This window comes from Pristiophorus japonicus, chromosome 16 (assembly GCF_044704955.1).
Source record: "Pristiophorus japonicus isolate sPriJap1 chromosome 16, sPriJap1.hap1, whole genome shotgun sequence".
In the NCBI taxonomy this organism is placed as follows: domain Eukaryota; kingdom Metazoa; phylum Chordata; class Chondrichthyes; family Pristiophoridae; genus Pristiophorus; species Pristiophorus japonicus.
In genome coordinates, this window is record NC_091992.1 from 74,762,210 (window position 1) to 74,785,248 (window position 23,039).

The 23,039-nt window shown below is 46.4% G+C and overlaps 1 protein-coding gene across 4 annotated transcripts in view; it reads left to right on the forward strand.

Annotated features, from left to right (window-relative positions):
* recql5 (RecQ helicase-like 5) overlaps positions 1-10,331 on the forward strand; it is a 120,463-nt gene extending 110,132 nt beyond the window's left edge. For 3 of the 4 annotated variants that reach the window (XM_070857452.1, XM_070857454.1, XM_070857455.1), the window contains 4 exons: positions 3,022-3,136; positions 3,214-3,459; positions 3,896-3,968; positions 9,932-10,331. In XM_070857452.1, the coding sequence (XP_070713553.1) occupies positions 3,022-3,136; positions 3,214-3,459; positions 3,896-3,968; positions 9,932-10,026 (529 nt within the window). In that variant the 3' untranslated portion in view covers positions 10,027-10,331. The remainder of the gene's footprint in view (positions 1-3,021; positions 3,137-3,213; positions 3,460-3,895; positions 3,969-9,931) is intronic. The other variant, XM_070857453.1, reaches the window with a different exon arrangement.
* Positions 10,332-23,039: the final 12,708 nt, after the last annotated feature.

The window sequence follows — 23,039 nt, forward strand, 5'->3', positions numbered from 1 at the left end:
GCAGTTGTCTTTCCTTACTTGGCTGCAAGAGGATATCAGAGTTTTCTGCAGTGAGTGACTCACCTCCTGACTCCCCAAAACCATGACATGAGGATTCTTCAGCAGTCAAGACCATCGACAGCCCAAGCACTCAAGGCCCCTACCCACTGCTGGCCAAGAACAGAGAGGCCATTAAGGACACCAAGGCACTCTGGGAGGGGGGGGGGCACTTCGAAGTTTTCCTTAACCGAGACTCTACCTTCGACAAGAGTGTCCTCGACTCCAACCCGCAGTATGCTACCCGCCACTATCAGCAAAAACCCCAGCTCTGCACGAGGTAGTAAAGGCCATCCGTCAGTTCGAACAACAAGGCATCAGGAGCAGATGGAATCCCTGCTTAGGCACTAAAGTATGGCCGAGAGGCAAATGCATGACATCATCGCTCTGATCTGGAAGGAGGAGAGCATGCCAGGAGATTTGAGATGCTGTAATCATGACCATCATCCTCAAAAAAGGGGAGAAGTCCGACTGCGGCAACTACAGAGGAATCTCCCTGATGTCGGCCACTGGGAAAGTCATCGCAAGAATCCTCCTCTACCGTCTTCTCCCTGTGACTGAAGAGATGTTCCCAGAGTCACAATGTGGATTCCGTCCACTAAGGGATACAACGAACATGATCTTCATGTGCGACAACTACAAGAGAAATGCAGGGAACAGCACCAACCCTTGTACATGGCCTTCTTTGGCCTCACAAAACCCTTTGACACGGTCAACTGTGAGGGACTATGGAGCGTCGTCCTCCGTTTCGGCTGCCCCCAAAAGTTTGTAACCATCCTCCGCCTGCTCCACGATGACATGCAAGCCGTGATCCTGACCAACGGATCCACCACAGACCCAATCCACATCCGGACCGGGGTCAAGCAAGGCTGTGTCATCGCACCAACGCTCTTTGATTTTCCTCACTGCAATGCTCCATCTCGCTATCAACAAGCTTCTCGCTGGAGTGGAACTGAACTATAGAACCAATGTCTCTAGGCTAGTTGCAAGGTCGTCCCATCCTCTGTCATCGAACTACAGTACCAGACGACGCTTGCGTCTGTGGGCACTGAGGCCGAACTCCAAGCCATCGTCAACACCTTCACCGAGGCGTACGAAAGCATGGGCCTTACACTGAACATCTATAAAACAAAGCTCCTGCACCAACCTGACCGCGCCACACAGCACTGCCCCCCGGTCATCAAAATCCATGTGGACCATTTTCCATACCTCGGGAACCTACCATCAGCAAGGGCAGACATCAATGAAGAGATCCAACCCCGCCTCCAGTGTGCCTGCGCAGCCTTCGGTCGCCTGAGGAAGAGAGTGTTAGAAGACCAGTATTTCAAATCTGGCATCAAGCTTAGGGTCTACAGGGCAGTAGTGATACCTGCCTACCTATATGACTGAGATGTGGATTATATACAGCAGACACCTCAAAGTGCTAGAGAAGTACCATCAGCACTGCTTCAGCAAGATCCTGCAAATCCACTAGGAGGATAGACACACCAACATCAGTGTTTGTGCTCAGGCCAACACCTCCAGCATCGAAGCACTGACCACACTCTACCAGCTCCGTTGGGTAGGCCACATCGTCTGCATACCCGAGATGAGACTCCCCAAGCAAGCGCTCTACTCTGAACTCCTACACGGCAAGTGAGCCCCAGGTGGGTAGAGGACATCCTTAAAGCCTCCTTGATAAAGTGTAATATCCCCACTAGCACCTGGGAATCCCTGGCCCAAGACCGCCCAAAGTGGAGGAAGAGCATCCGCGAGGGCGCTGAGCACTTTGAGTCTCGTCGCCGAGAGCATGCAGAAACCAAGCGCAGACAGCGCGCGGCAAACCAGGCTCGCCACCCTCCCTTTCCTTCAACCACTGTCTGCCCCACCTGTTCCAGAGACTAATTCCCGCATTGGACTATACAGTTACCTGAGAACTCACTTTGAGTGGAAGCAAGTCTTCCTCGATTTCGAGGGACTGCCTATGATGATGATGCTGGTGTAGCATTAATTTTATACATGCCAGAAAGTTCCAGGTTCCGTTCTGGTCTGTGCTTAGTTGATCTTCACCAAAATGAAAACACAGCTTTAAGGGTTAAATTATGAGGACAGGTTACATAAACTTGGTTTTTATCCCCTTGAGTTTAGAAAGTTGAGGGATGATCTAATTAAGGTTTTTTAAAATAAGATTGATACCAACTACTTTTTCTGGTGGGGGAACAAGGGGACATAATAAAGTTAGAGCTCGGCCATTTAGAAGTAAAATCGGGAAGCAATTTTAAACAAAATGGGTAGTGGAAATCTGGAACTTTCTTCTCCAAAAGACTGGAGATGCTGGGGTCAAATTAAATGTCCAAGACTGAGATCAATCAATAGATTTTTGATAGGGAATGGTATCACAGATAGAATTATAGAATAATACAGCACAGAGTGAGGCCATTTGGCCCATTGTACCTGTGCCGGCTCTTTGGTAGAACTATCCAATTAATCACCTGTCCCTGCTCTGTTCCCCATAGCCCTGTACATTTTTTCTCCAAGTATTTGTGTAATTCTCTTTTGAAAGTTAATATTGAACCTGTTTCCACCACCCTTTCAGGCAGCGCATTCCAGATCATAACTACTCGCTACGTAACAAAAAAAATGTTTCCTCATGTCGCCTCTGATTCTTTTGCCAATCAACTTAAATCTGTGTCCTTTGGTTACTGACCCTTCTGCCACTCGAAACAGTTTCTTCTTAATTACTCTGAACCAGTCATGATTTTGAACACCTCTATTAAATCTCCTCATGGAGCAAAAACAAGTTTTTGGAGTTGAGGTGCAGATCAGCCATGATCTAACCGAATGGCAGAATAGGTTTAAGGGGCCGAATTGTCTACTTCTGTTTTTATCCCAGAGAAATACACAACACTGGCAGATTGAATATCCACAGGGAAGTACTGTCTGGTTTGTATGTTGATGTTGTCCATGTCCCAGGATCATCTTGATTTGTATTGTTGTTTTACCAAGTGACAGAGTCAGGAACGTAGAGAAAGCTCCTGGTGGGGAAATGCTGGGTGACACAAGCAGCCAAGTGTGGGAAGGTGCCCCCTCTGCTGTTGATAAAAGTCTGGCAACAGATGAGGTGAGTCACCTAGATGTTTGTTACACTTACTCTGACGTGGTCTATGTGCCTTGAATTTATCACCTATATTCTTTCAGGGATCAGAGTCACTGGTGCCAAAGCGACAACGAACCAGCAACAATTCCTCCATCTTATCCCCACCTGATATTAAGGGCACTCCAATCAAGAAGAAGGTGACCTTTGACTCCTTGTCTCAGTTATGTAAAGAGGAAAGCTGCAAGGTGCCTCTAGCTGTATCGAAAGGAGGACAACTGAAACAGACAGCAGATATCGTTGTCAAGTGCTTGACCCCTTATTACAAGGAGGGAAGGTTTGCTTCTAAGGTAAAATTCAGCTGCTAGTGCAATAATAGGACATCCCAGGCCTGACCCATCCACCTCCACGGAGGTGTGTGGGGTTGCTGACCCATCCACCTCCATGGCACGAACCTGGTATTGCAGTACTTCCAGGAACGGTGCTTGGGCTCTAGGCCTTTTGGCTAAGAGCATTAGCGCAGGGTGATCCTTGATGTGTGCAAGGTGACCTCTGGCGTTTGTGATCTGACAAAGAATTGGAAAGATTGGCTACGATTTAAAAAAAAAAATCTTAGGCCCCTTGTTCTTAATTTATGACTAGCAGATCTCCTGTGGCATTGCTCATTGCCGTTGCTATGCTAGTAATTTGTTCACTTTTAGTGAATTATATATTTGATTAGTGATTTAATAGTTAAGTCCTAACTTCAGTCAATCAATAATGGTTCATGTCTTTGCATTCCTACAGGATTTGTTTAAAGCCTTCGCTCGACACCTTTCTCATTTACTGGCTGTTAAAGAGAACTCAGTGAAGAGAAACGGTAAGAGCAGACTCCACCTTCAGTTGCTGTCTGTTGTGCCTTGGGAAAGGGAGTACACCATTAGTCTAAAACCAGTGCAATCCTGCATGGTAAGCTTCTCTCCAAATAAAACAACGTCCAGCATGATCAGACCAATGTGGGGGTGGATAAGGTATTTGAGTTAAACTAATAGTTGAACAAGAGGGCACAAGTTCAAACTGATATCAGGACGTTCTTCAAAGAATGATCAACATATCGATGGACCTCTGAGTAGGGAAGTGGAGGCAAAAACTCTGGAATCAGAGATGCTGCGATGGGGGGCACTGCAGCTTTTTTCTTGACACATGAACTAGCAGAGACCGAATGGCTTCCCTCATCTGTATCTATCTTGCAGCCCATCCCAACAATCAACAGTGTTTAAAATCAATGCATTGAGTCACGTGATCTACTTTTCTTCCTTCCTTTCTGAAGCTCTTGCTCGTGTGTGACTGTCTGAGCACTGGAAGTTTTCCCAGACATCATTCTTCACGTGTCAACAAGTTCTTTGACTCTTAAAGTAGTGTGGTTCATGTCTTCGATTGTCATGTTAAAACTCTTCACGTAACTAGTTTAGCTTTCACTCGTGTATGTATTTCGCTAGTTATCTCCCATCCCACCCATCAACATCATCATAGGCAGCCTCTCGGGGTCGAGGATGACTCATCTCCCATCCCACCCATGCAGCTGCTAAATGTCCTGGGAGAAACAAAAAACCATCGCCCAGCCTAGGAAAGAATTCTGGGAAATTCCTTCCAGCCCTCTTCTCTTTCTCTCTTTCTCCCCCCCCCCCCCTCCCCCCGCACCAAAAGGCATCCAATAAGCTGCAGGAGATTACAGTGCCCCACAATGACCCATCTACCTCTATCTGCAGATGTGTTAGGAACTCATGCAACTCGATTTGAATGCCTGCAGAGAATCCACTCACTGCACGTACCAGAAACTTGTTCCAGAGGTTGACGACTCTCTGCGAAAACAAATGCTATATGCTTCTAGTTTTGTGCATATGTGACTTTAGCTTGTATCTCCTGGTCCTCACTAGCCTTTCTATTTCAAATAGTCTATACACTTTCATTATTGTAAGTACCTCAATCAAAGCTTCTTGAAGTTGACATGTTTCTAGAGTAGATATCACCAGCCAATCACGATTTCTGTTTAGCAATGGCATTAACTTGTAGTGTTACACCGTTCCATGCCATGTAAAAATCGTGTCATTCCCTAGTACTATCCTATCTCCTCATTCCCTCCTCTTTGATATTCTATTCTGTGGTTACTTTTAACGTTTAACCATATTGCTGCACTCCTTAGTATCTACGCCATAATATCACATCCTTTCCTGTTCCCTCCCTGTCTCTGCTCAATTTTGATTCTGGAGTTTCTGTTGCCACATTTGAAGAATGTATATTTTGTACTTTAGCCTTAGGACCGCAACCGAGACTCCAGGATGGTATGTTGCATCCCTGGTGCAAGGGTCAAGGATGTCTCGGAGCGGGTGGAGGACATTCTAAAAAGGGAGGGAGAACAGCCAGTTGTCGTGGTGCACGTTGGTACCAATGACATAGGTAAAAAAAGGGATGAGTTCCTACGAAATGAATTTAAGGAGCTAGGAGCTAAATTTAAAAAGTAGGACCTCAAAAGTAGTAATCTCGGGATTGCTACCAGTGCCACGTGCTAGTCAGAGTAGGAATCGCAGGATAGCTCAGATGAATACGTGGCTTGAGCAATGGTGCAGCAGGGAGGGATTCAAATTCCTGGGGCATTGGAACCGGTTCTGGGGGAGGTGGGACCAGTACAATCTGGACGGTCTGCACCTGGGCAGAATCGGAACCAATGTCCTCGGGGGAGTGTTTGCTAGTGCTGTTGGGGAGGAGTTAAACTAATATGGCAGGGGGATGGGAACCAATGCAGGGAGATAGAGGGAAACAAAAAGGAGGCAAAAACAAAAGACAGAAAGGAGATGAGGAAAAGTGGAGGGCAGAGAAACCCAAGGCAAAGAACAAAAAGGGCCATTGTACAGCAAAATTCTAAAAGGACAGAGGGTGTTAAAAAAACAAGCCTAAAGGCTTTGTGTCTTAATGCAAGGAGTATCCGCAATAAGGTGGATGAATTAACTGTGCAAATAGATGTTAACAAATATGATGTGATTGGGATTACGGAGACGTGGCTCCAGGATGAGCAGGGCTGGGAACTCAACATCCAGGGGTATTCAACATTCAGGAAGGATAGAATAAAAGGAAAAGGAGGTGGGGTAGCATTGCTGGTTAAGGAGGAGATTAAGGCAATAGTTAGGAAGGACATAAGCTTGGATGATGTGGAATCTATATGGGTAGAGCTGCAGAACACCAAAGGGCAAAAAACGTTAGTGGGAGTTGTGTACAGACCTCCAAACAGTAGTAGTGATGTTGGGGAGGGCATCAAACAGGAAATTAGGGGTGCGTGCAATAAAGGTGCAGCAGTTATAATGGGTGACTTTAATATGCACATAGATTGGGCTAACCAAACTGGAAGCAATACGGTGGAGGAGGATTTTCTGGAGTGCATAAGGGATGGTTTTTTAGACCAATATGTCGAGGAACCAACTAGAGGGGAGGCCATCTTAGACTGGGTGTTATGTAATGAGAAAGGATTAATTAGCAATCTCGTTGTGTGAGGCCCCTTGGGGAAGAGTGACCATAATATGGTGGAATTCTGCATTAGGATGGAGAATGAAACAGTTAATTCAGAGACCATGGTCCAGAACTTAAAGAAGGCTAACTTTGAAGGTATGAGGCGTGAATTGGCTGAGATGGATTGGCGAATGATACTTAAGGGGTTGACTGTGGATGGGCAATGGCAGACATTTAGAGACCGCATGGATGAACTACAACAATTGTACATTCCTGTCTGGCATAGAAATAAAAAAGGGAAGGTGGCTCAACCGTGGCTATCAAGGGAAATCAGGGATAGTATTAAAGCCAAGGAAGTGGCATACAAATTGGCCAGAAATAGCAGCGAACCTGGGGACTGGGAGAAATTTAGAACTCAGCAGAGGAGGACAAAGGGTTTGATTAGGGCAGGGAAAATGGAGTATGAGAAGAAGCTTGCAGGGAACATTAAGACGGATTGCAAAAGTTTCTATAGATATGTAAAGAGAAAAAGGTTAGTAAAGACAAATGTAGGTCCCCTGCAGTCAGAATCAGGGGAAGTCATAACGGGGAACAAAGAAATGGCGGACCAATTGAACAAGTACTTTGGTTCGGTATTCACGAAGGAGGACACGAACAACCTTCCGGTTATAAAAGGGGTCGGGGGGTCTAGTAAGGAGGAGGAACTGAGGGAAATTCTTATTAGCCGGGAAATTGTGTTGGGGAAATTGATGGGATTGAAGGCCGATAAATCCCCAGGGCCTGATGGACTGCATCCCAGAGTACTTAAGGAGGTGGCCTTGGAAATAGTGGATGCGTTGACAGTCATTTTCCAACATTCCATTGACTCTGGATCAGTTCCTATGGAGTGGAGGGTAGCCAATGTAACCCCACTTTTTAAAAAAGGAGGGAGAGAGAAAACAGGGAATTATAGACCGGTCAGCCTGACATCGGTAGTGGGTAAAATGATGGAATCAATTATTAAGGATGTCATAGCAGTGCATTTGGAAAGAGGTGACATGATAGGTCCAAGTCAGCATGGATTTGTGAAAGGGAAATCATGCTTGACAAATCTTCTGGAATTTTTTGAGGATGTTTCCAGTAGAGTGGACAAGGGAGAACCAGTTGATGTGGTATATTTGGACTTTCAGAAGGCGTTCGACAAGGTCCCACACAAGAGATTGATGTGCAAAGTTAGAGCACATGGGATTGGGGGTAGTGTACTGACATGGATTGAGAACTGGTTGTCAGACAGGAAGCAAAGAGTAGGAGTAAATGGGTACTTTTCAGAATGGCAGGCAGTGACTAGTGGGGTACCGCAAGGTTCTGTGCTGGGGCCCCAGCTGTTTACACTGTACATTAATGATTTAGATGAGGGGATTAAATGTAGTATCTCCAAATTTGCGGATGACACTAAGTTGGGTGGCAGTGTGAGCTGCGAGGAGGATGCTGTGAGGCTGCAGAGCGACTTGGATAGGTTAGGTGAGTGGGCAAATGCATGGCAGATGAAGTATAATGTGGATAAATGTGAGGTTATCCACTTTGGTGGTAAAAACAGAGAGACAGACTATTATCTGAATGGTGACAGATTAGGAAAAGGGGAGGTGCAAAGAGACCTGGGTGTCATGGTACATCAGTCATTGAAGGTTGGCATGCAGGTGCAGCAGGCGGTTAAGAAAGCAAATGGCATGTTGGCCTTCATAGCAAGGGGATTTGAGTACAGGGGCAGGGAGGTGTTGCTACAGTTGTACAGGGCATTGGTGAGGCCACACCTGGAGTATTGTGTACAGTTTTGGTCTCCTAACCTGAGGAAGGACATTCTTGCTATTGAGGGAGTGCAGCGAAGGTTCACCAGACTGATTCCCGGGATGGCGGGACTGACCTATCAAGAAAGACTGGATCAACTGGGCTTGTATTCACTGGAGTTCAGAAGAATGAGAGGGGACCTCATAGAAACATATAAAATTCTGACGGGGTTAGACAGGTTAGATGCAGGAAGAATGTTCCCAATGTTGGGGAAGTCCAGAACCAGGGGTCACAGTCTAAGGATAAGGGGTAAGCCATTTAGGACCGAGATGCGGAGGAACTTCTTCACCCAGAGAGTGGTGAACCTGTGGAATTCTCTACCACAGAAAGTTGTTGAGGCCAATTCACTAAATATATTCAAAAAGGAGTTAGATGAGGTCCTTACTGCTAGGGGGATCAAGGGGTATGGCGAGAAAGCAGGAATGGGGTACTGAAGTTGAATGTTCAGCCATGAACTCATTGAATGGCGGTGCAGGCTAGAAGGGCCGAATGGCCTACTCCTGCACCTATTTTCTATGTTTCTATGTTTCTATGTAACTGTGAGTCACTGATAGAATTAGTATTTGAGAGAAACTAAAATCAGTCAATCCCAAACGGCAGGAGTTGAGAAGGGGCCAAGGCACGGTATGTAACAACCTGTATTATTATAGTGCCTTTACTATAGCAAAATATCCCCACACTTTAGTCGGATCCAAGCAGACGGAGGAATGAGAGGAAATGGCCAATAGCAGAGTGAGGGATTTTGAGGATGGGGAGGGATGAAGCAAGGCAGGGGAATTGTTTGGCTCTACTCAAACCTTGTTAATTATGTCAGTAAGTTAAAAATGCTTGCCTAATACCAGTGGAGAGAAAGGTTATTGTTGAGGAAACTGAGCCCACAATTAAATACTCTTCTGGTCGACATTTAGAGATTTGTATTGACATCTCTACTTCAAAATTAGAGCATGGCGACTGTATTTGAACAGTTTACATGAAGTAATATGCCAAATGTTTACGAGCTTATAGTAAGTGATCTCAGCAGTGAGAGAGGATATATATTTACTCGGGTTTGATTTGTCAGGTTTGTGTCTTTCTCTTGCTGTCCATCATGTTCTCTTGGATTGTTTCTGGCTGTCTGTTCCTGTTTGTATCGGTGTCTGTCTTGTCTTCCTGGCTTTGACTGTGTCTCATCCCTGTCTCTCTCCCATTGATTGTCTGAGTCACTTGCTTTCCGACCCTGGCGTACTCTGCGGCTCTCACTCGGGTTCATGTTCCTGCTGTCAATCGGGTTTGGTTTGTGAGGGGAACCTACCTACCTGGGGAATCCACATTCGGTTCTGTGATTTTGGAGGTGAATGAGAAAAATGAGACAGTCAAACTGCAACTCAGTCCCAGAGAGAGCTGAGGTGAAACATTACATGTTTACTTATGAACGGATGTTGAATATCACGATTTCGCTTACTTATTCTACACTGTCCACCAGGAAGCTGCTTTTTTGAGCAGTGTTTTAAATTTGTTTCATTTTGTTCTGTTTTTCAGTAAAAGAAGAAGCCCAGCGACTAATCCACAGCTTATTTAAAAGCTGCAGGAGGTGTGAGAGGGAGGACGATTGGAGAAGCCTGAACTCATCATAGCCATTGCTTTGTGCTAGGCACTCTCCAGGAGCTACATATTTTCTGTTTATATTTAGTTTAAATGTTTAATTTATGGCTTCAGTGCTATAGAGACACTTATTCTCAGGTATGACCACATCGATCAGGGCTGATCTCTGTGATTGGAAAAAAGCCATTTCATTGCCTTCTCTATGCAAACTCTTTGGAATATTCTCCATGCCTGATGAATGAGAATGGATTAATTTAATTTATAGGATTATTATTGTTCTGTTGTAATTAGTGAGGGAATAGGAAAGGCTTCACCAAAATAAAGTTTTACTAAACAACTCTGTCTAGATTTGTCAAATGATGCTGCTCTTACCCTGAGTAAGATCACAAGGGTTCAGATGAAGGTTTGATTTCATCCTTCAAGAATACAAACACCCTTCTCTTTTTTGAATTGGATCTTTTAAGTCTAAGTGAACGGCAGATAGGGCCTTGGTTTAACATCTCAGCCAAAGGCCAGTACCTCTAACTAGGTTACATACATGGGCAGTATGAAGCTGGGCTGTGTGAAGTGTGCATACTAATAACTCAGCACAGATCTAATTTACTTCATAGACTCCATAATTACCAACCGAGGCTATTTGCCAAGTTGTGGTGCTACCTGTCCTTTGGACAAGAACGTCCTGCGGATTACCAGATGTCAACATACTGGGGAAGACCCATGGACTTCAGAGCTTGGTAGCCATTCCTCCTTTCAGTGATACCTTATTAATGATAGGGTTATCATGCAATGCTAATCAAATTTAAGCAAAAGCAGCAAGCTGAGAGACAATCTTTCTCCTAAATCTTATCACAGCTTGACTAGGTTTGAGTTGAAACATTTGTTCCCTTTGAAACAAGGACCATTTTTTGACAAGATCCACAAGCTCATTCTACATTCCACATCCTTTCCATACTGTAGGAATATAACCTAGGTTGGGGGTTCTGGGGAAACTGATGAGTACAGATGTGAAAATGTTATGATATTAGAAGTAATGCCTCATGTGATAACTTACCCCTACGTTCTGTAACAATCCAGGAGCTGCATAATAATGCTAGTTCCTTTATCCCCAACTGAAGATGCTTTGCTCACCTCAGCCCTCTCATTGCCAAAAGTTTAAAAGTAGGACTTTAGCCTCTCCAAGGGCTCAAAATTGGCCAGGAGTTGCTCTGGTTTTTTTGGAGCAACTTGATTTTTCTGGAGTATCTTAAATATCCCCATTCTGCACATTTAATTTGCGCCAGTGTAAGTGAGTTAGGATTTTTTTTAGTTTCGTTTTTTTTTTCAAAAGGGAGCGTTACCAGCCACCTACGCCCGTTTTGGCCATTTAGGCCACGTTGAATAGCTAATAGTTGCTCCAAACTAACTTAGGCCAGCATATGTGGCCGCACAGAAAACCCTTGCGGAGAGCTAAGAAATCAGCGCAAGTAGGTACATCTGTGACGAGTCGGTCAGAGATAGGGGCAGGAAGGGAAGCGGAGAGGACCTTGCAAAGCACTAAACAAAGCACAACAACATTCAAGAAGAAATAAAAAATAAAACTAAGTCCTACCTTCCTATCAAAACTCGGCCCGGGAAGCCACTCGGCTGGGGATAGGTTCGGGACAATGGGAAGAGCACAGGCCGTCGACATCCAAGCAGAAAATGACATAAGATAAACTGCCAGCCTGCCAAAGGTGACATGGAACCTCTACTTCCACTGGGTATTTCACTGACTCTCTCTCCGGCTTGCGCTCTCTCCGGCTTGCTCATTCTCCTCGCGCTCGCTCACTCTCTCTGGCTCGCTTGCTCATTCTCCGCTCGCTCGCTCTCTCTCTCGCTGGCTCGCACGCTCTCTCTCTCTGGCTCGCTCGCTCTCTGTCTCTCTCTCTCTCTGGCTCGCTCTCTCTCTGGCTCGCTCGCTCGCGCTCTCTGGCTCGCTCGCTCGCGCTCTCTCTCTGGTTCGCTCGCTCTCTCTCTGGCTGGCTCGCTCTCTCTCTCCTCTCCTCGAGCCAAAATGGAGGAGGATGCTCCATTGTTCTGCGCGGTTAACAGTGTCAAAGGCAGCCATGTGAGGTCAAAGGCGGCCATGTACAAGGGTTGGTGCTGTTCCCTGCATTTCTCGTAGTTGGCGTGCTGTAAAGATCAAGTCCGTTGTACCCTGTAGCGGACGGAATCCACAATGTGACTCCAGGAGGAGCTCCTCAGCCACAGGGAGAAGACGGTTGAGGAGGATTTCAGCGATGACTTTCCCAGTGGCCGACAACAGGGAGATTCTTCTGTGTTGCCGCAGTCAGACTTGTCCACTTTTTTAAAGATGGTCACGATTACTGCATCTGAGATCTCCAGGCATGCACTCCTCCTTCCAGATAAGAGATATGAGGTCATGCATTCGAGCCAATATTGCCTCTCTGCCATACTTTAGTGCCTCAGCGGGGATTCCATCTGCTTCTGATGCCTTGTTCTTGAGCTGACAGGTGGCCTTTTCTACCTCGTGCAGGGCTAGGGTTTTGCTGAGATGGTGGTGGGTAGCATGCTGCGGGATGGAGTTGAGGACAATCGAGTCAAAGGCAGAGTCTTGGCTAAGGAGATCTTCGAAGTGTTCCTTCCATTCTCCAATGCTCAATCTCCTGCTCAACAAGCTCCCCGCTGGAGTGTAATTAAACTAGAACCAGTGGGAACCTGTTCCACCGTCGTCGCCTTCAGGCTAGATCCAAGACTGTCCCATCCTCTATCGGCGAATTATAGTGCGCGGACGACGCTTGCGTCGGCGCACATTCAGAGGATGAACTCCAAGCCATCGTCAACATCTTCACTGAAGCGTACGAAAGCATAGGCCTTACGCTAAACATCCGTAAGACAAAGGTCCTCCACCAACCTGACCCCGCCACACCGCACTGCCCCTGGTCATCAAAATCCACGGCACAGCCTTGGACAACGTGGACCACTTTCCATACATTGGGAGGCTACTATCAGCAAGGGAAGACATTGATGATGCTCAAGAGGGCAGCACTGGAGGAGTGCAGATATCTTGGGGGGGCGGGGGGCAGTTACATAAGAATTAGGAGCAGGAGTAGGCCATTTGGCCCCTCGAGCCTGCGCTGCCATTCAGTAAGATCGTGGCTGATCTGAGCTTGGCCTCAACTCCACTTCCCTGCCCGCTCCCCATAATCCTTGATTCCCTTATCGCTCAAAAATCTGTCTATCTCCACCTTAAATATATTCAAAGACCCAGCCTCCACAGCTCTCTCGGGCAGAGAATTCCAAAGATTCACGACCTTCTGAGAGAAGAAATTCCTCCTCATGGGAGATCCCTTATTCTAAAACTAGTTCTAGATTCCCCCCTAGGGGAAACATCCTCTCTGCATTTAACCCATCAAGCCCCTTCAGAATCTTATACATTTCAATAAAATCACCTCTCCTAAACTTCAATGAATATAGGCCCAACCTGCTCAACCTTTCTTCATAAGTCAACCCCTTCATCTCAGGAATTAACCTCGTGATCCTTCTCTGAACTGCTTCCAATGCAAGTATATCCCTCCTTAAATAAGGAGACCAAAACTGTACGCAGTATTCCAGGTGTGGTCTCACCAATACCCTGTACAGTTGTAGCAGGACTTCTCTGCTTTTATACTCCATCCCGCTTGCAATAAAGGCCAACATTCCATTTGCTTTCCTGATTACTTGCTGTACCTGCATGCTAACTTTTTGTGTTTCATGTACAAGGATCCTCAGATCCCTCTGTACTGCAGCATTTTGTAATCTCACCCCATTTAAATAATAATTTGTTTTTATATTTTTCCTACCAAAGTAAATAACCTCACATTTTCCCACATTATACTCCATCTGCCAAATTTTTGCCCACTCACTTAGCCTGTCTATATCCCTTTGCAGATTCTTTGCATCCCTCTCATTACTTGCTTTCCCACCTATCTTTGTATCATCAGCAAACTTGGTTACATTACACTCGGTCCCTTCATTCAACTCATTAATATAGATTGTAAATAGTTGAGGCCCCAGCACTGATCCCTGTGGCACTCCACTAGTTACAGTTCGCCAACCGGAAAGTGATCTATTTATCCCAACTCTCTGTTTTCTATTAGTTAGCCAATTCTCTATCCATGCCAATATATTACCCCCAAACCCGTGAGCTCTTATCTTGTGCAGTAACCTTTTATGTGGCAGCTTATCGAATGCCTTCTGGAAATCCAAATACATGACATCTACTGGTTCGCCTTTATCCACCCTGCTCGTTTACATCCTCAAAGAACTCCAGCAAATTTATCAAACATGATTTCCCTTTCATAAAACCATGCTGACTCTGCTTGACTGTATTATGATTTTCTAAATGACCTGCTGCTACTTCCTTAATAATGGACTCCAGCATTTTCCCAAACACAGATGTTAGGCTAACTGGTCCATGGATTCCTGCTTTCTGTCTCCCTCCTTTCTTAAATAGGGGCGTTACATTTGCGATTATTCAATCCGCTGGGACCTCTCCAGAATCCAGGTTGTGGGGCTGGAGGAGATTACAGAGATGGGGAGGGGTGAGGCCATGGAGGAATTTGAAAACAAGGATGAGAATTTTGAAATCGAGGCTTTGTTTAACCGAGAGCTAGTCTAGGTCAGCAAGGTGATGGGTGAATGGGACTTGGTGTGAGTTAGGACACGAGCAAACACATTTTGGATAACCTCAAGTTTACGTAGGGTAGGGAGGCCAGGCAGGAGTGCATTGGAATAGTCAAGTCTAGAGGTAACAAAGGCATGGATGAGGGTTTCAGCAGCAGATGAGCTGAGGCAAGGGTGGAGACGGACGATGTTACGGAGGTGGAAATAAGTGGTCTTAGTTATGCCATGGATATGTGATCGGAAGTTCATTTCAGGGTCAAATATGACACCAAGATTGTGAAAAGTGTGGTCCAGCCTCAAACAGATGTTATAGAGAGGGATGGAGTGGCTAGGGAACGGAGTTTGTGGCGGGGATCGAAAACGATGGCTTTGGTCTTCCCAATATTTAATTGGAGAAAATTGCTGTTCATCCAGAGCTGGATGTCGATCAAGCAGTTCTGGATGAGCAGAATCCAGGTCACTTCAAGCATTGCATCAAGGATGAGATGAATATTCTCTTCCCAGCTGCAGGTATTTGTGGCCATATGGGAAAATGTTGCTATGGTGCATGAATTCTAAGAAGTATAAAAATTTGCTTTCTCCATTTCACAAGCATCTCTGACATTCAGTGGCTGATCCATAAAAAGAATCGGCACCTATAACAAGTGTTTGGCAGGTTTGTATTTTGGTGTACAAGAAACAACCAATAACAAATGTTAATTGAGCAGCAGATAGCCAAATGGATGGTTGGTTGCATCTTACACATTTACTATTAATTGATCAAAAGAGTAATATTTTCCTTACAATGGACTAATGCAGTTGTGTCAAAGTCTGCCTCTTGATACATATTTGAATGCAGAAAGGGAGATGTTGCTCTTAAAGTTAGTGAGATTCATGGTCAGACTGGTATGATTATTTGCGGGGCTGCCATCGACTCAGCTTTTTTTATCACTGACTTCATTCTCCCCCTTGGCTGTGTGCTCAGTGTGAATTGAACCATATAAAATGTTGCCATTCTGATAGACCAACAGTTGAACTTCACACCTCCCATCCTATTCATCACCATGACTGCTTATTACCACCTCTCACATATCACCTGCTGCACCCCTATCCACTATTTTGTCACCTCTCGACTTGATTTCTCCAATATCCTCCATAAGCTTCAAATTGTTCAAAACTCAACTGTCAGCCTGGATTATGACTCCCCAAAGAAATCTTGTTAAAATAACTATTAAGTTATAACCTGCAATACAGTCTGATAGGAGTAATGATAAACTTTAGTTGCAAAGATCATTTGTCACAGAGAATATCAGCAAATACTAAACACAGGACTGAGGGATGATCCCAATTAACAATCATGAGACCATTTGATACTTCCAAGGAATCTAGCCTCTAATTAGTTAAAGAACTGGGAGTCAAGTCATGCCAGTGTCACTACTCAAGAGATGGCGATGAGACCTTGTGGTACAGATCGACCTAAAAGAATGTGCATGATTTTTTTTCTGATTGAAAAGTAGCCCAAAGCATACTACCATTGAGCTCAGGTTGACACTTGCTCCCTGTCCCCCAAAAGATTAATTTAAAATCATTGGTCTCCTTCAGATTCCCCACACAGCTTCGTGCCATCCTGTTTCTGCAACATCCTTCAGCCTTACATCTCCTCCCTGCACTCTTTGGTATTCTGACCCTGTCCTTTTGTGCATGTCCTCTTCGTCCCACCACTGATGTTAAAGCCTTTAGCTATCTCGACCCTACTCTGAAACTTCTGCATGGGGAATCTGAAGGAGACCAGTGAGTTTAAATTAATGTTTTGGGGGACAGGGAGCTAGTGGCAACCTGAGCTCAATGGTAGCCTAAACTCCTTCCCCTCTCCAAATTTAAAAGCCTTCTCAAAACATGTCTTTTTAACTAAGCTTTTAATCGCTTCTGCTTGCAGCATGACTTACCACCTGGTACTTTATTTCATTAGCAATTCCCTTCACACCTACCAGCTATGGATCAGTGGGTAGCACCCTCCCTTCTGAGTCCAAAAGGTTGTGGGTTCAAGTTCCACTACAGAGACTTGAGCACAAAAATCTAGGCTGACAATCCAGTGCAGTACTGAGGGAATGCTGCACTGCCGGAGGTGCCCTAAACCGAGGACCCATCTGCCCTCTCAGGTGGACGTAAAAGACTGCACGGCATTATTTTGAAAAAGAGCAGGAAAGTTGTCATGTATTCAACTATCATTGTAACCCATGTATAAGCTGACCTAAGTTGTATACCTTGAGAACATTGACCACAAGGGGCGAACTTGTGGGAAACACTCCTAACCTGGACTTTCAGGTATAAAAGGGGAAGCTCCACCCACCTTCTTCACGAGGTGGTAACTGGTCACAGAGTGACCTTCTCTCAAGTATTGGCCTCGTGTGCATTTATACTGTAAAGTAAGGATTGTAAAATAATATCATTGGCGACGGGAAACTGGGGTTTAAACCACGCGAGCATGGCCACTAGCAGCACAGAAGAGAGGTACTGTGTTGGTGATGATTGGGACGACTTTATTGAGAGACTACAGCAAAGTTTTGTCACTAAGGAATGGTTGGGACAGGATTTGGCCGACAAACGCAGGGCTTATCTCCAGACGGTTTGTGGATCCAGAACGTACTCCCTGATGAAGGACCTTCTAGCGCCAGAGAAGTCGGCGGACAAGACGTTCAAAGAGCTCAGTAAGTTGATCGCGGAACACCTTAAACCAGCGAGCAGCATGCATATGGCAAGACACCGGTTTTACATGCACCAGCGGCGAGAAGGGCAAAGCGTTCCAGACTTCGTGGCAAATCTCCGGCGACTGGCGAGCCTATGTAAGTTCCCAGATGCATGCAGAGCGGAGATGCTGCGAGACTTTTTTATTGAGGGCATCGGACACGCTGGGGTTTTCAGGAAACTGATTGAGACCAAAGACTTGACCTTGGAAGCAGCGGCTCTGATAGCCCAGACATTTATATCAGAGGAGGAAGAGACCAGAATGATGTATGACAAAAATCTTGGCTCAAATGCGGCAAACGACCAGGGAGTCAACATTGTTAACGTGGCAAACAGTTCTCTAGGCAGACAAGGGCAATCGGACATGCCCCAGCATGTAGTGGAACCCAAAGGGGGAATTCATCAGAGACAATGGCTAGCTGAACGGCGATTCATGCCATCGCAATGGACAATGCGGCCAGTAATGGGGCCATCAACACCTGTTAATGGTGCGCTTAAGGACAGTTACAGAGACAGTCAGAGACGATCGACTGGTAATGGACATTTCGTTTCTAACAACAGGGCCTCCAGCTCATGCTGGAGGTGTGGAGGCAAACACCCAGCCAGAGCTTGCAGGTATCAGCAATATACATGCTCACTTGGCGCGTATGTGTAGGAAGCCTGCAGCCAGGCTGATGTACGAGGAGGACGGGCCCGATGTAAGCCCTACGAGGCCAAATGAATACTGGAGGAAATCGCTGGAAGCTGAAGTGCAGCGAGTTCATGTGGAGCACATATACAGTTCATATACCAGAACGCCACCGATAATGATGAAAGTGCTCCTCAATGGCATCCCAGTATTAATGGAGCTAGACACGAGGGCTAGCCAGTCCCTGATGAGTATCAAATAGTTCGAAAGGTTGTGGGTGTCCAAGGCCAGGAGGCCAAAATTATTGCCGATTGACGCACAGCTACGGACATATACAAAGGAGATAATTCCGGTGCTAGGCAGTGCCACGGTAGTCGTGACCCACAAAGATTCGAAGAACAGGTTGCCACTCTGGATTGTCCCGGGGGACGGTCCCGCACTACTGGGGAGGAGTTGGCTTGCTGTCATGAACTGGAAATGGGGCGATGTCAATGCAATTTCTTCTGTGGAGTGAGTTTCATGCTCACAGGTCCTGGACAAATTTGACTCATTATTTCAACCCGGCATCGGCACTTTCATGGGGGCCAAGGTAGTGATTCACATAAACCCGGACGCCAGGCCAGTACACCAGAAGGCTAGAGCGGTGCCGTACATGATGCGGGAAAAGATAGAATATGAATTGGACCGCCTGCTGAGGGAAGGCATCATCTCGCCAGTCGAATTCAGTGACTGGGCGAGCCCGATCGTGCCGTTGCTCAAGGCGGATGGGTTGGTCAAGATATGTGGCGATTAAAAGACCACCATCAATCGCGTGTCACTCCAAGACCAGTACCCGCTACCGAGAGCGGAAGACCTCTTTGCGACGCTATCTGGTGGCAAACTTTTTTCAAAATTGGACCTGACCTCAGCTTACATGACCCAGGAGCTGGCGAGTGAGTCGAAGAAGCTGACCACCATCACGAAATACAAGGGGTTGTTTGAGTATAACAGATGTCCGTTCGGGATTCATTCGGCTGCTGCGTTCGTTCCTGGGGCTCCTGAACTATTTTGGTAACTTTCTTCCCAAATTGAGCACGCTGTCAGAGCCGTTACACGTGCTCCTACGCAAAGGTCGCGATTGGGTCTGCGGGGACAGTCAGGAAAGGGCTTTTGATAGAGCACGCAATTTGTTATGCTCCAACAAACTGTTAACGTTATATGACCTGTGTAAGAAACTTGTTTTAACGTGCGATGCGTCGTCCTATGGGGTCGGGTGTGTGTTGCAGCATGTGAATGCCAATGGTCAGTTACAGCCAGTAGCTTATGCCTCCAGAAGTCTGTCCCAGGCAGAAAGGGGCTATGGGATGGTAGAAAAGGAAGCGCTAGCATGTGTATATGCAATAAAAAAAATGCACCAGTACCTGTTTGGCAGGAAATTTGAGCTGGAGACAGATCACAAACCCCTAACGTCCCTTTTGGCCAACAAGGCCATAAATGTAAATGCATTGGCCTGCATACAGAGGTGGGCACTCACGTTAGCTGCCTATGACTACACAATTCGGCACAAACCGGGCACTGAAAACTGCGCCGATGCACTGAGCAGGCTCCCACTAGCCACCACTGAGGGGGCAACTGAGCATGATGCTGAGATGGTTATGGCTGTTGAAGCTTTCGAAAGCGAAGGCTCACCTGTGACAGCCCGTCAGATTAAAGTCTGGACAAATAAAGACCCGCTACTGTCTTTAGTTAAGAAATGTGTCCTGAATGGGGACTGGGCAGCCACTTACGGGGCATGCCCTGAGGAATTTAAACCATTTCATAGGTGCAAGGATGAACTCTCGATTCAGGCCGATTGTCTACTGTGGGGAAACTGAGTAGTCATGCCCCAGAGGGGCAGAGAGGTGTTTATCAGAGAACTTCATAATGAGCACCCGGGCATTGTCATGATGAAGGCAATTGCCAGGTCACACGTTTGGTGGCCAGGAATAGATGCAGACCTGGAACTTTGTGTTCGCAGGTGCAACATGTGTGCTCAGCTGGGCAACGCACCCAGGGAAGCCCCCCTTAGCCCCTGGTCCTGGCCCGCCAAGCCATGGTCACGCATCCATGTGGACTACGCTGGTCCTTTCATGGGAAAAATGTTTTTGGTTGTAGTAGACGCCTACTCCAAATGGATTGAGTGTGCCATTTTAAATTCAAGCACATCCTCTGCCACGGTAGAAAGTCTACGGGCAATGTTCGCCGCCCATGGTCTACCGGATGTCTTGGTCAACGACAATGGCCCGTGCTTCACAAGCACTGAATTCCAAGACTTCATGGCAGGCAATAGAATCAACCATGTCAGAACGGCACTGTTCAAGCCGGCCTCAAACGGCCAGCCGGAACGAGCAGTGCAGGTAATCAAACAGGGGATGCTCAGAATCCAAGGGGGTTCCTTACAAAGCCGCTTATCACGCCGTCTGTTGGCCAATAGATCCCGACCACACTCACTCATAGGGGTTCCACCCGCAGAGCTGCTAATGAAAAGGACGGTCAAAACCAGGTTATCTCTTATACACCCTACTATGAAAGAAATTGTTGAGAGCAGGCGTCAGTCACAATGTGACTACCATGACAGGAATGCGAGTGCGCGATGTATTGATGTCAATGACCCTGTTTTTGTCCTTAATTACGCTGCAGGGCCCAAATGGCTTGCAGGCACTGTGATTGCCAAAGAGGGGAATACGGTTTTGGTAGTTAAACTTACCAATGGACAAATCTGCCGCAAACACGTGGATCAACTAAAAGGAGGTTCAGCAACCCCATAGAAGAAGCAGAGGAAGAACACGACGTAGAGTTTACTCCAACACAGGTGATCGAACACTGGAACCAAGTGGAGGAGAGCCCAGTCACTGTGGGCAGTCCGGACAGGCCTGAGGCACCGCAAACAGCAGACACTCAGGCCAGCGCCCAACAACTGGAGCCCCAACTCAGGCGCTCTACAAAGGAGCGTAAACCACCAGAGAGATTTAACCTGTGATCCCAATAAGACTTTGGGGAGGAGGTGATGTCATTTATTCAACTATCATTGTAACCCTTGTATAAGCTGACCTAAGTTGTACACCTTGAGAACATTGACCACAAGGGGCGAACTTGTGGGAGACACTCCTAACTTGGACTTTCAGGTATAAAAGGGGAAGCTCCACCCACCTTCATCACTTGAGGTCTTGGTAATAAAGGTAACTGGTCACAGAGTGACCTTCTCTCAAGTATGGGCCTCGTATGCATTTATACTGTATAGTAAGGACATATCAGGAGTTAACCCCGGTGTCTTGGCCAATTTTTATCCCTCAATCAACATAACAAAAAACAGATTATCTGTTCATTATCACAATGCTATTTGTGGCATCTTGCCATGCGCAATTGGCTGCCACGATTCCTACATTACGTTTGACCACTTCAGTGGTTGTAAAGCACTTCGGGACAATCTGAGCTCGTGAAAGGTGGTGTAGAAATACAAGTCTTCCAAGTTTTTCATTACCATGTAAATCACCTACATTAAAGGCATTATATAAATACATAAGAACATAATAAATAGGAGCAGGAGTAGGCCATTTGGCTCCTCGAGCCTGCTCCACCATTCAATAAGATCATGGCTGATCTGATCTTGGCCTCAACCCCACTTCCCTGCCCGCTCCCCATAAACCTTGACACCCTTATCGTTCAAAAATCAGTCTTATCTCCACCTTAAATATATTCAATGACCCAGCCTCCACAGCTCTCTGGGATAGAGAATTCCAAAGATTCATGACCCTCTATGAGAAGAAATTCTTCCTCATTTCCATTGTAAATGGGCGACCCCTTATTCTGAAACTATGCCCCCTAGTTCTAAATTCCCCCGAGGGGAAACATCCTCTCTGCATTTACCGTCAAGCCCCCTCAGAATCTTATGTTTCAATAAGATCATCTCATTCTTCTAAACTCCTATGAGTATAGGCCCAACCTGCTCGACTATTCTTCATATGACAACCCCTTTATCTCAGGAATCAACCGAGTGAACCTTCTCCCTCAGGAACCTCCAATGCAAGTACACAGTTTATTGATATGAATGCTTTGTGTTATTCAATCATAAAACAATCATATACTCTCTTTATTTCAGTTCGAACTGTATCACAGGGTTTGATTGCCATCCCTTGAGTAGTGCTACTGGCTTGGCCTGGCTCGGCTCTCAGGCTACCTCTAATGTCAGCTGTGGGTAGCACACTCGTCTGAGTCAGAGGGTTGTGAGTTCAAGTCCCACTTCAGGAACTTAAGCACATAAATCTAGGTTGACACTCCAGTGTAGTGCTGAGTGAGTGTTGCACTTAGAGGTGCCGTCTTTCGGATGAGATGTTAAACCGAGGCCCCGTCTGCCCTCTCTGGTGGATATAAAAGATCCCATGGTACTATTTCGAAGAGCAGGGGATTGATCCCTGGTATCCTGGGGCTAATGTTTATCCCTCAATCAACATAACAAAAGAACAGATTATCTGGTCTTTATCACGTTGCTGTGTGTGGGAGCTTGCTGTGCGCAAAATGGCTGCCGTCTTTCCCACATTACAACAGTGACTGCACTCCAAAGGTACTTAATTGGCTGTAAAGCGCTTTGAGACGTCCGGTGGTCGAGAAAGGCGCTATATAAATCCAAGTCTTTCTTTAATTGTTAATAAGTTGACGAAAGATGACTGCCAGTGGTTTTTTCTGCTTCCTGACTGACAGACCCAAGCCACACTGCTGAAAATACTTGACAAACAATGACAGAAAGCTTTGCCTTTCGGCTCTCACATCTGGGTTGATGCCGTGCTGTACCGCTAGGCCGCAGGCCGACTTCCAGACGGTTTGCTTCACACTTCGGCTTCCCGCCCACGGCGCTCGGCAAACAGCGTCGGCAGCCCGCAGACGCAGAGATAGGACGGTAGTAGCGCGCAGGCGCGGTGATGGGAACAGCCGTATCGCGCACGCGCACAATACAGGACTCCAGCCCTGCGCGTGCGCAGAGATTGGGCGGGAAGACCGGTTCGAGGGGAAGGGAGCGGACCACGCTACGGTCGC